At 29.6% G+C, this 12,519-nt stretch overlaps 2 protein-coding genes across 15 annotated transcripts in view; both read left to right on the forward strand.

Moving 5' to 3' along the window:
- Nucleotides 1-35: 35 nt before the first annotated feature.
- Nucleotides 36-3,256, forward strand: LOC107998448 (nuclear envelope integral membrane protein). 3 transcript variants are annotated; one of them, XM_017057728.3, is made up of 8 exons: nt 39-234; nt 673-782; nt 875-1,103; nt 1,189-1,355; nt 1,447-1,662; nt 1,758-1,882; nt 2,547-2,708; nt 2,830-3,256. In XM_017057728.3, the coding sequence occupies exons 1-8, from the start codon at nt 141-143 to the stop codon at nt 2,948-2,950; spliced, it is 1,224 nt and encodes a 407-aa protein (XP_016913217.1). In that variant the 5' UTR covers nt 39-140; the 3' UTR covers nt 2,951-3,256. The 3 variants fall into 3 exon arrangements, with proteins under 3 accessions (XP_061933665.1, XP_016913217.1, XP_061933666.1); XM_062077682.1 differs by having other exon boundaries at nt 98-234; nt 597-782; XM_062077681.1 differs by lacking the exon at nt 2,547-2,708 and having other exon boundaries at nt 36-234.
- Nucleotides 3,257-9,402: 6,146 nt separating this feature from the next.
- LOC107998469 (protein tincar) overlaps nt 9,403-12,519 on the forward strand; it is a 46,934-nt gene continuing 43,817 nt past the window's right edge. For all 12 annotated transcript variants that reach the window (XM_062077683.1, XM_062077690.1, XM_062077687.1 and 9 more), the window contains exon 1: nt 9,403-10,116. The gene's annotated coding sequence lies outside the window, so the exon portion shown is untranslated. The remainder of the gene's footprint in view (nt 10,117-12,519) is intronic.

The following is a 12,519-nucleotide window of genomic DNA, read 5'->3' on the forward strand; positions in this document are numbered from 1 at the left end:
ACTTTATCGACTTATTATCGAAACTTGTTTATCTCGATTTTTAAATTTTAAACGATTACCTGTTGATAAATTCATTGTGCTCTTGTTTCTATTTCAAAAATTTATAGGTTAAGGTAAAACGTGCAATTAACTTTAATAAAATGGGTAATAGGATAATACAATCGTTCAGTGTAATTATTTTTTTACTTATTTGTAATTATTATTATACAGAATCTGCATTGTCTACGGATTCAAGTAAGTCATACTAACCTATAATTTTTTGTAAATTTGCCGATTTTATTGCTATCGTTCGTATTATTAAAAAATATGAATAAGAAATAAAAAGGAAAATTTATTTTTTAGTATTTATTTTAGTTATTTATTTTATGTTCATACATTTATTTATATAATCATCGTTCTTTTATAAAAAAAATTCAAAAATTCTTTTTTTATCTACAACACAAGTTAGATATAGATATTGTGTATTTGTTAACATTCCGTTTTTAATATTGAGAAATATTTTATTTTGAAAATATTGTATTTCGTACTTCGCGTTCATAAGAATAAATATCTATTTATCATGTTTGTTTGATTTTATTTACCTGAATTTTTTCTAGTACATTTTCTAAAACCAGGAGATGTCTATTCAAATAACAAACCTGAATTGATTTTATTTATCTGAATTTTTTCTAGTACATTTTCTAAAACCAGGAGATGTCTATTCAAATGACAAGCCTGGATTACAAATCTTTTGTCATAATGCCAACTCAAAATATTTGATACATATGTGGAGGAGTTTAACAGTAAGAAATAATAGTTTGAAATTCATGTATTATATTCATAATATACAAACTTTATGCATCTCTAATGTTATATTTATATTATTACATTATAGATGCACTTAAATACAAATATAGATAATTATGATTTTTATATTGGAAAAACTCCTCAAGAAGTAATACAAAAACATGATGATAATCAGCGGTCTTGGAGCCTTAGTTTATTTAGCACAAAAAAGAGTAACAAATTGAAAATTAATCCATTTGAAGATATATGTATTGGTGTATATGTATATAACAATATATCTAATTTATATAAATATACAATGAGTATAATTCAAACACGTGAGTGCAACAAAGTAAAAAAAAAAAAATGTTTTATGTCACAAATAGTAGACAGTATAATACATATATTCTTCTATATAAATAGGTATTGACTTCTCAGAACTATTATTAATGCTACTAGGCATTCTAATATTTTGGAGTGCTCATAAACTCAGTGGAAATCCTTTATTTTATTATTTTACTTGTATAACTCTTGGTGTTTCCACTTCAATTATAATTCTAGTATATTTTTTTAGCAAGTTCTTATTAAGGGTAAATGTTATATTTGTGAATTCATTTCATTTACATATATTTTATAACGATATATCATTTTTTAAAAATTAATATGCATACATAATTCAAGGGTAAACTTATGTACTTGATGATCGCAACTGGTTGGACAATGAGTTTTTATTTAATTCAAATGTTATGGGAAAATATCCAACAAATCGTAGTTCAATACAGGGAATGGGTGGCATGGTATATTTTATTAACGTCTTTAATCAGTTTCGTTATTAGTTATCGATTTGGTCCAGTTACAAATACTAGAACGAAAAAACTTATCCAATGGTTTTTACAGGTTTGTAAAACAATACATGTTTAACGAAATGAACTTGAAAAACTTCGTAAAAAATCATTCTACTGTTCCCATTTAATATTCTTTCGTTTATTTAGATAGGAGGACTGTTAACCATATTTTATAGCAGTTATTTTCGCGAAGCATCATTTTTTTGTTGTCTTATAATTACTCTACTTTATAATTTTCCCATTGCAATAATTCGAAAAGGACAAAATTATTGGTAAGTTAAATTGTTCGATATCAACGTTGTCAAGCTTTCTTCAATTTGTTGCAAAAATCTTGTAAACATTTGCTTCGTATGATATAAATGTTATTTTTTAATTTAATTTGTTTCTGCATATGTTTTCAATGTTATAATTAAAACTATCTATTCATATAATAATCAAACACTGCTTTACTTGTTAAGTTTACTACGTTAATAAATTGTTATTTCATATTCGTTTATGTTTTTATTTCAAAAAAAAAATATTAAAGTGAAAGTGATTAAATTTTATATTAATTTTATTAATTAATATTATCTTATTTTTATTTTATTTTTATAATTTAAAGAACAAAATATAAATTGCTTCTAATATTTTTGTAATTTACAAATTATATATTAAATTAAAATAATTTATAAAATATACAAATTATAAAACATTATAAAACTATATTTTATAAATTATTTTATTTTAATACATTTATACTATTTATATCTTGACATATATATATATATCAAGAGCAGAAATCTTGGTAAAAATAATAACTGCAATAAGTGAAAATAAGATGGTGATAATAGCAGTTATAATATAATAATAGCGACAATAGATAGTAATCACAATATTAGCATTATCGTTTAGATAAACAAGAACATATGTTACATGTATATACCTATCTGAAATCAGGAAAAACATGTTTCCCATAAAAAGGAAGTTATTAACGGAAGACGAATATCGTAAAGAAGGAATAAGAGAAACTAATAAAGCGTTAGACGAATTAAGAGAATATTGTTCTAGTCCTCACTGTAATCCATGGAAAACAGTTTTAAGGTTGAAAGATCCGATAAGGTTATTATATATAATAAGATATTTTCATACAAAAGTCTATTGAATATATTGGAAGAGTAAGCGTGATATACACTTGTATCGCGCTTGTAAATATAGCGTAATTTAATACGCGTGCTTTTAGGTTTGCCAAGTTTATGGAAGGCGATTCACATTTGTCCGACGATGAGTCGCGGGAACACGATATCGAGATTACAAGAATAATAGAAGAGTGTGAATATACGGATGATGAGGATTATTTGTGATAAATGTATATAAGAATCGTTAGTTTTATTAAAAGATCAATTCAGTGCAAATTAATAAATTCATAATTCATATGTACATAAATACGAGCTTCCATCCAATTTTGCACGATATTTATTCAAAATTGTTCCAAGTGTTTCGAATGTTATTAAAAAGAAATTGTATTTTGCATCTCCAAATTTTTACTCTGAAATATTGTATTTTGTAATTTAACATGTAACTACTTTTTTACTTAACTGTAAGTACTTCTTTCATTATTTATTGTGTGATTTTCAAATAAACTTGTTGATTTCAATGTTTATTGTAAATACGATTGTATCGTATTGATTTGTACAATATTTGCATATATTATCTTTGAATCAACTTATCGAACTGGACAATTAATTTTAACAACTAAATAGAACGCGAAATGTGCAGGGTCATTAAGAATTCATACCATGATTTCTTGCAATTTGTTATAGCCCTTCGCGATTGTATTCTTATCTGATTCGCGTGACTGCAATTGTCCAACCTATTGCAATTGCATCATATACTCTCATATTATTTCTTCTAATTACATTCGGAAATGTGACTTTATATTTCTTGAGATATATTTATAAAGAAAAAAAAATAATAAAAAAAAAAAGAATAAGCATGAAAACAACAATATAATATGTTCTGATTAAGTTTTATTTCATTAAAAGAAAAGTTATTTGGAGAAAACATTTTTAAAATGAATAAGAAATATGTGTCAGTAATTAATTTAATTGTTTTTTATTTTTTTCTTACTTATTTATATATTTTAATGAATCAGAAACGACTCATTCACGCATATTTACGCTATTGCACAGCCGTTTGTTAGTTTGCTGCTTTTCATTAAATAACTTGCTCGTTCTTAAATTCAGATTGAAATTCTATTTTGTTAAATTCAAGATCGATTTTAGAGATTTTAGAAGGAGCGTGAATTGATTTGATATTCTGCTTATTATTATTTATTATTTATATTTAATTTAAATTTATATAAAATGAGACAAAAATAGAATGAAATCGTTCCATTCTCCATCATATTATTTTTTCACTTTGTCTCTTGCTTGCTTGTTTAAATTGCTTAATAATTTGATGAATGAAACGTCCATCGATATTTTTATATAAATATTTTTATGCTTATACATGATACACTGTTTGTGTATAATGAACGTATATAATGTTTATAATGAACACGTCGTGCGATTCATTTCATCCATTTAGAGAGAAAATTATGCGCAATCGTTAGAGTGTCGTGATCAAGAGCAATAAACGGCAAAGAGGCGACAACTTCTCATTTCAAGGGCGTTCCTGTTCTCGCTTTTTCAAAGATAAATATATGCATGTATTTTTCACATTTCATCAAGACACAGGGTACAATGGTCTCTCGTGGATAATGTGCACACGCGTGTTACTTTCTCCAATGCGCAGCAAATTGTCATCGGATAACGCAGAGCACCGACAGGTGGTCTTCAATCGGGCACCTTGCAAAAAACATGGGCGCGTACTTGTGCGGCTTCAATACATTTGCTCGGTTGATAATATCGGATTACAAATTGCGACGAAACGTCTATGGATTGCTCGGTCGATCGCCTTCTATCTTTCGGCATATTTCGACGATTTTCAACCTATTATACTGCTCTTTTTCAATTTAGAAATTGAAAAAGCAAAAATCTTCCGCTAAAAATCAAATTTTTTGAAAAGTATATAGAAAATATTTTGTACATAGCGTATATTAAAAGATAAATTGTAGTTGGTTAAGAGGATGGGGGAAGCCACGTGATCGGCAGGTGGGATTGGTAACGGTCCAAAGGGCAGAAGCAGGATCAATAAGAAAAAGACTGGTTTTCCGTGATGCATGGCGCACCTGCTCTCTTTGGAGAGACACGAGAAGAGCGGATCTGATTTCGTTCACGATCCATCCTCAAAAATCTCGAATCGTCCCATCCAAGTTGGCGACAACGTTCGATCATGCTACCGTTTCGTTAAAGTTTAGTTAATTAATCTAATTCATTTCATTGATGCGTCTTAACGATCGAATATAAATAATCAATAATTATTAAAGATAAATAGTAACCGAATCGTCGAAACATGATTCTAACGAAACTAATCGGTATAATTACGGTTTAATGGAAAGTGATTACGATCGAAAGTGACCTCGATCCCTAAGAGGATGTAAGAGATGAAGTAAATGCGTAAGAAAGAGAGAGAGAGAGAGAGCGAGTCTTGCTTGTTTTTGAAGGTCCCGAAAGGAGTGTAGTTAAGCCTGCGTATGCCATCTGCCGACTAGTTCTTCGATACCGGTTGCAAGAAGTAGCTGGCAGCCCTTTAAATGGACTCTACTTTGGCAATCACGGTCAGCTGCCTCGTTGGCGTTCTTTTCCAAGATGAACATCTTTTTTCGTACCTTCTTCTTCTTCTATATATTCGTTCCATGTAACACAGAGTCTGTGTTCTTCTTTCTCTTTTGATTCTTCCCACAAATTTTATCGAAATAAATTTTTATTCATTCTACAATATTATTTTAAATAACATTATTATTTGAGTAATAATATATCTCAATGATTATTTTATCACATATTTTGTTCGATATTATTTTTTATAGATTCAAGTTACATTCTTTCTGTATAATTTAAAATCGAGTTTGTATTTTTTATCTTAAATAAATTTATTCCTTGTTTTATTTTTATTCCAAGTATGGCCGTTTCTTTTTTTCCTTTTTTTTTAATAGATGAAAATTGAAAAGAAAATTAAGGCTCGCGCATAATATACATAAATTATTGTTCGTCCGAATAAAGGAGAATTCTATGCATTTCAATATTACATTGTTAAACATTTTTATAGCAGCATGACAGATGAAAGAAAGTACACGTACATTGTATTTTCATTCATGGTCTGGGATCACGGAAGCTATCGCATTTTTTATCCGTTGAAACATATTTCTTTAATCGCTGGCAGCGGTAAAATAATTTTACTTACGAAATATTGGATTTTTCGTGGTTCTGCTGTATACACAATACATGATATATAATGGATACGGCAATTCCAGCAGAGTTTGGCTTGAACCGCAAATCGTGCTTTCACGCGCATATCGTTTGATATTTTAATCGATAGATTTCTCGTCGCTAAAGGGGTGGATTCCTCTCGACTTTGCTTCCAATGAACCATAAATATCGGAACGAGCTTAATTCGTTGGGAATGCAGTAGTTCTCGATAAAATATTCTTGATATATTTTCGAATTTATTGGACGGTAATATATCAAAGGAAGAAAGAAAAGTGAAATTAAAAAAACAATTGTTTGATTTATGAACTAATTAATCTCGGGACCGAGCATCAAAGTATCAGCATAATATTTGAACACGAAAATATATATAATTTAATTTTTTTTCTCTTTAAATAATTTATCAGCACCCACTTTAATAATTGTTGAACGAAATAATGTAAATTGTTCGACGTAGAATTTTATAAAAAAAAAAAAAAGAAAGTCAAGCTGTTAAGAATTTACATGGAAGATTATCGCTCGAAATATATGAAAGAAACTGAAATGAAGAATTCCGTGACATCCCGATGACTCTTGGCGGAAATATTTCTATCGATGAAAATTCGTTCCGGATATTGCCTCGATGAAAGGAAATAGGGTCGATGAGGTAAACCAGAGTAAGTGGCATTAGAAACGAATACTTTCGGGGTAAATACAAATTTCTGAGAATGATTTAATGAAAAAAATGAAATCTGAATAGAAGATAAATTATATTCAACAATTTAATAATGAATTATTTTAATGAAAAATCTATGCACCGAATTAATAATAATTTATATCAGACAGAATTTTTACTTTTCTGTTTTTTTAATGAATATAACGTGTATTAACAGTTGACTCGAAAATTGTTTCAAATTTTATTGTTGTTCCTTTCATCTTCATCGATTTCGGTCGAATTCCATCCAATAAGCGGCACAAAGACCGGTTCGTAGAAAGCAAAACGGGGAAAGTAAAGAAGAACAAAGAAGAACGAATCTTGTAACGATTACCGCAAATCTTTTATATTCAATCGTATTATGGATTTATATAAAATTATTTGTCGAAAGACAAATAATAGGTTCTTTAATATTTAATAGAATTCCACTGAAATTTCTTCGACGGAACTCTGCTTCTATGAATTCTATTTACTTGGACCATTCTCGTTCTATTTATATAAATGTTTCTATATTATAATTTCTTATACGTTATAATTTATTAAATATTGGAAAATTATCATATCTGCAAAATTGTTTTGAAATTTTGAAATTCGTTCATATGAATTCATAACGAAGAAAGAAAAGTTTAAAATAAAAAAATTAAAATTTCTTTTATTCTTAATGAAATTTTGCGAACGTGTAGAGCATAATATGAGATACATTAATTATAAAGTTTCAATATGTATTATAAAATTTCAATGTATTCAGATAAAATACCGAAACTTGTAGAAATTAATTTTTCTTCTTCAAAGAAATTGCTCTCTGTATAATTCATTATACACAAATAATTGTGTATCGCATTGCATTATATAACGAAAATTGCGAGAATAATTAAAAATATTATTTATAAATATTATTTGTACATTTGCTGATTATGAAAGAGCTCAAATTTTTCAAACATCGAGGTTTCAAGAACAATAAAACAATCGGCAATTTTATTCTTTTCACTTAACATTGTTGTATCCTGATCGTCCGGGAGACACATTGCGAACGGACAAGCCTGTGTAAGTGTTATCTGAATGTATACATCGAGAAAAAGCGAACGTGCCTCTATGCGCACACATACTTGGAATCAAACATGGTGCGTATTATTTCAACACTGCACATCGAAACTCGTAAATTGAAAAAGTTCAACCATGTTTTTCATACATAGAAAAGTTCGCTCGCTGAATTATGCCATTTTCCAATTTTGCATATGTATTGCGTATTTCCATGTTTTTGGCTCTTAATATTTTTGCAATTTTAATATATTATCATGTTTTTCAAATAAAATTGTTTTAAATTTGATAGATGAAAATGAACAAATTTAAAGACTGTATTATAAGTGTAATTATTTATAATATTTATTTATGATGTGACTGTTGATAATTAATTTTTAATTAATCAATGTATATATTTAACATACGAAAACTCTGTGAGTAACAAAATATATCATATGCATCATATATAATATGATAGTTTTTTACATCTAGAAATAATGTAAAGTAAATGCAAATTATTTTCATATGTTCACGTCAATAGATCACTCCAAGTAATCAGAAATTTTGCATATGTGTCTAGAAATGAATTTTTCAGCTTGGAGAAAAGAAAATGTGTAATACTATTATGTATATATTTTTGCGATTAATTTGAAATTTATTCGTGATTTATAATATTTTAATATTTTTATCTAATATTACAATCTAAATAATTAAATCCATGTTAATTATTTATGTATTATAAAAAATTATAAGTAAGTTATAAAGATAATAAGTTGAGAAAAAAAGATAATAAAAATAAAAAGCACATTTAATATTCACGCATATATAATTATATCATGATACAACATGTGATATTAAATTGTCGAACGACTACTGAAGCTGATTTATTTTTTTTGTATCTTAGCATTGTCTCTAGATAGGCGAAAATCTTAAAAAAAATTTCTTATATATTCTTATATTAATGTTAAAATTATATATAAACGCGATGAGAATGTAAATTACGAATAATTTTTTTAGAATTTGAGATAATTTTTTGAATCCAATATTATGGTGAAATTTAGCATAATTTGACAAAATTTTATAATAAATATATGGAAGTTATCCACAAAAGGGAACGAGATAACAAGATCAACGAGAAAAGATAATTTAACTCAGTCAACGACAATTCTTTTTAACGATGTGACGACTCTGTTTAAATAAATACATATGTATTTACGTTTTATAACGAGTTACAAGTTTTATAATTCTATTTAAATAATCGATCCACGATGCATTCATTTTTTTACAAGTTTCTTCTTTCGTAACGAACGATAATTAATTGAAAACAAACATTAATGGTTTTCTTTTTTGTTTTTCCTTTCTTTTGTATAACAATCGTCGATTCCATATCGAAAGTAAGGACTTAATAACAATGTAATGCTTACAATGATAATTAAGATTTCTATGTTTTGGAAAAAGCAAAGACCGTAAAATCATAAGTTGAAAACAGTTTATGAATCATGAATGATAGAGTGTAAAGGACTGTAAGCAATTCGATTACAGGTAGATTCGCTTGTTATCTGGGGAAAAAGAGAAAAAAGACAAAAAAAGAAGAAGAGTAAGGAAAAGAAAGTCGATAAAATAGTAGAATCGGCGGTGACGTCGAGCGTAAAGAGAACCCCTGTAGCGCAGCTAGTGGTATGGCGGGGGAAGAATAGCAGTCGGTGAGCCAATGAAGGGAGGAAATGCGCGGCGCAGATGCGCGCTAGATTCGAGCCGCCGCTGGGCTGTTCAGAGCGAGCGTGGACGTTTACCGCGTCGCATCTTTTGGGTTTTTCAGTTGATTCCTTTGTGAATGTTCTTAGTCTCGCAACGCGTTCATGAGCTACACGATTCTTAACTCGGCTATTCCCTTCCGCGAGTGTTTCGTCAGATTGATTTGCGTTGAAGTTTCAGTTGGATTTGTCGCTTAAATCTCGATTACGAATATACTTAGAACATATACGAATGGAATCGTGAGAATTTCCGGGATACACTGTAACCCGATTCGAACGCAATAGTGATCGACAGTGAGCACCAATGACATGTGCAGTGACATTGATATCGAACTTTAAACAATCAATCAAAATTTTCGCGTTGTTCGACCACCAAATTAGACATGATAGATCGTACCGTGTATCAAACATATAGAGATCTATGTTTCGTTCACACATCATCGGCGATGTTCACGTAAGAGTGCAGAGTCGAGCCATGCTAGTAATCATTTTTGATTTTCTATATATTTTTCTTTAATCCCATTGCTGTCTATTTGTTTTCTATAAGTAGATTAATAGTATCGATAAGAATGTAAAAATTAGAAAGGACATCCGTGAGTGTAAGTAGTTTGCAGTGTCTCGTGAATTTGACTGTTTTAAAGACATCTACCTTTGCTCGAAGTTGGCAACATCGAACCCAGGATCGGAGCAGAAAGGTCAGTGTGCGTTTCATCGTGTTTCATTTATCGATCGTTGCGGCATACTTAACTATACGTGAAAACACGAAACACGAAATATGAGATACTAAAATCTGTTAAATATAATAATTATGAAATTATTGCTCTTATCAATTTAATTCCCAAACCAATAAAAAATCGTTAATACGATCAATTATTCGAAGATCGAATATTGGAAATCGATGTGATATCGGAATTTGCGATGATTCTCGAGAAAATAAGTAAACAATGAAAAAAATGAAATTATCGACAGTCCGATTGATCGTGGTTAGTTCTTTAACCAAATGAAATAATACAAATGTGACGGTTGAATGCTATTTAAGGAATATTAGTAAGATCGATAGCTCGATAAAATAACTGTTCCACAGAAAAGGATATAGTGGTAAGGAATGCATAGACGTGGAAATTTAAGATCGAACGATGGTATAAAGTATAGAAGGTGGTTGCGCTGAAACAAGCGTACGTTGAGTATAGGAACGTTGCGTGCAGGAACGATCTCGGTGGTCATTGGTGCGATACAGAAACAAGTGTGACTATCACGCGCGCATGAACGATTTGTTATTATCGAAGGAACAAGAGATTTAACAGATTTAATGAAATTTGAACTTCAGATTTTATTTTTGATTGCGTTTATTTTACTTTTCTTTTCTTCTTTTGTCATTTTTATGCAAATTCACAGTTATTTTATTTAGATTATATCAACATATTTCAACACAGCATTATTAATTTGTGCTCGTTATCTTAAACAATACCGTTTCATTCGCTGTATTTGTAGTTTAAATTTGCAGATTAAATTACGTTATAATATATATATATATATTTCTCCATATAAATTAGTCTATTAATATTATTAAAGTTATATATTAGATGTTCTTCTAATTTCATATACGTCCATTACGTAAATGGACCATGGGCTATGAATGGTAAGAGCAAAGTACATCTTATAAAAGATTTTCTATTTTCAATCGTATACATTAGCATAAAAAAAGATATATATCGTTTCGATTGATTTTTACATGCAGCCTTACAGTTGATTAGCATCAAGTGGTATATTCATCCGATTGACTTTGGATGTTAATGAACGAGTGAGCATCGAAGACTGATAATTGACGTCGGTAGTTCTCATGAAAGTCAACGTACCGTAAAGTTCTCGGTTCATTCATCGTTACCGTGTTGCGTAATAATTGTTGTTGCCACGTGCCAAATGTCATATACAGTCGTTACTTTTGCCATTTGATAGAAGTGTAATTAAGAAACGTTCGTGTTCAGCCGACTTGCATGGAATCTATGTTAATATGTCTTATGCACGAAATTTGTACGTAAAAATATGATACATTTTTTTTTAGAATTATTCGATGCATTAAGATACGTCGTGATTAAATGCTCGATAAATTTCATTTAATGCGTCTATTTTCATTTTAATTAAGATGAGTGAATTTGTTCGATCTCTATTTACTGTGTTCTCGTGACGTTCACAAAGCTTTGATACAGTACAGCAAACAAGAATTAGAGTAATTATGGGAGAAATGCCGCTTATTTTAAAAGATTAATACGGATTTACTACGCTTGAAAATTTTTTTTTCAAAAGTATAATATAATAAAATATAAAAATACGGTATAGAAGTAAATATTATTTTTATCTCTCTAATCTCCCCCCACAATTATTATATAGAATATGTTTGGAAATAGAGTAGGAAAAAATTCGTTCGTGAGTGACTTTCGTGTCAATCGAAGAGAAATAAAAGGAGAACGAACGATATCCAGCATGCGTATTTTATTCTCGAGATCGGAAGAGGTTAGTAAGAGTACTTAAGTATCGAGTTGGACGAGGGCTAGATGAAGGTGGAAAGAGTGTTACCACTTTCCCTCTTCGAAGTATAATGTTTACCACCCTTTCCCTATCTCCGAGCATACACAGCTATACAAGTCGCGTACATTAAAGCAACTCGTGGAAGAGGTTCGTTGAGAGGTTACGCCATTACTTACCAAAAGCTACTCTTGGTCTTCTTTCACATCCCCTGTTCCGCCACGTTTCTTTCTTACCTCTATCTTGCTGCCTTCTTACCTTTGAAAACGATCGAGCTTTACCGCGATGACAGTGGCCGACGTAATCGACACGCGGTCTCGTTTCTCAAACGAGAACCTCGTTTCTTCCTTTTACGAAATGCATCCTACCGCTTTATTGTGCCGCTCTGACCACACGAATATTACTATTCATCGTACGTAAAGCAAATTCTTGGACAAAAGATGTGCCGTTAATGCAAGCAACCTAACCTCAAAAATCCACGTGTGCTTTTTAATTTTTAATCTTAACTTTTGATGTTTACAATTTTAATTAATAATTGTTTCCAGAGAGATAAATAATTAAAAGCGTAAAAATAT

This window comes from Apis cerana, linkage group LG7 (assembly GCF_029169275.1).
Source record: "Apis cerana isolate GH-2021 linkage group LG7, AcerK_1.0, whole genome shotgun sequence".
NCBI classification, from domain to species: Eukaryota; Metazoa; Arthropoda; class Insecta; order Hymenoptera; family Apidae; genus Apis; species Apis cerana.

Bases quoted from the DNA above. Each gene is read 5' to 3' on its own strand.
- LOC107998448 (XM_017057728.3), top strand. From the start codon at position 141: ATGGGTAATAGGATAATACAATCGTTCAGTGTAATTATTTTTTTACTT. The intron at 783-874 runs GTAAGAAATAAT...ATTACATTATAG, and splicing joins ATATGTGGAGGAGTTTAACA to ATGCACTTAAATACAAATAT. The intron at 1,883-2,546 runs GTAAGTTAAATT...ATCTGAAATCAG, and splicing joins CGAAAAGGACAAAATTATTG to GAAAAACATGTTTCCCATAA.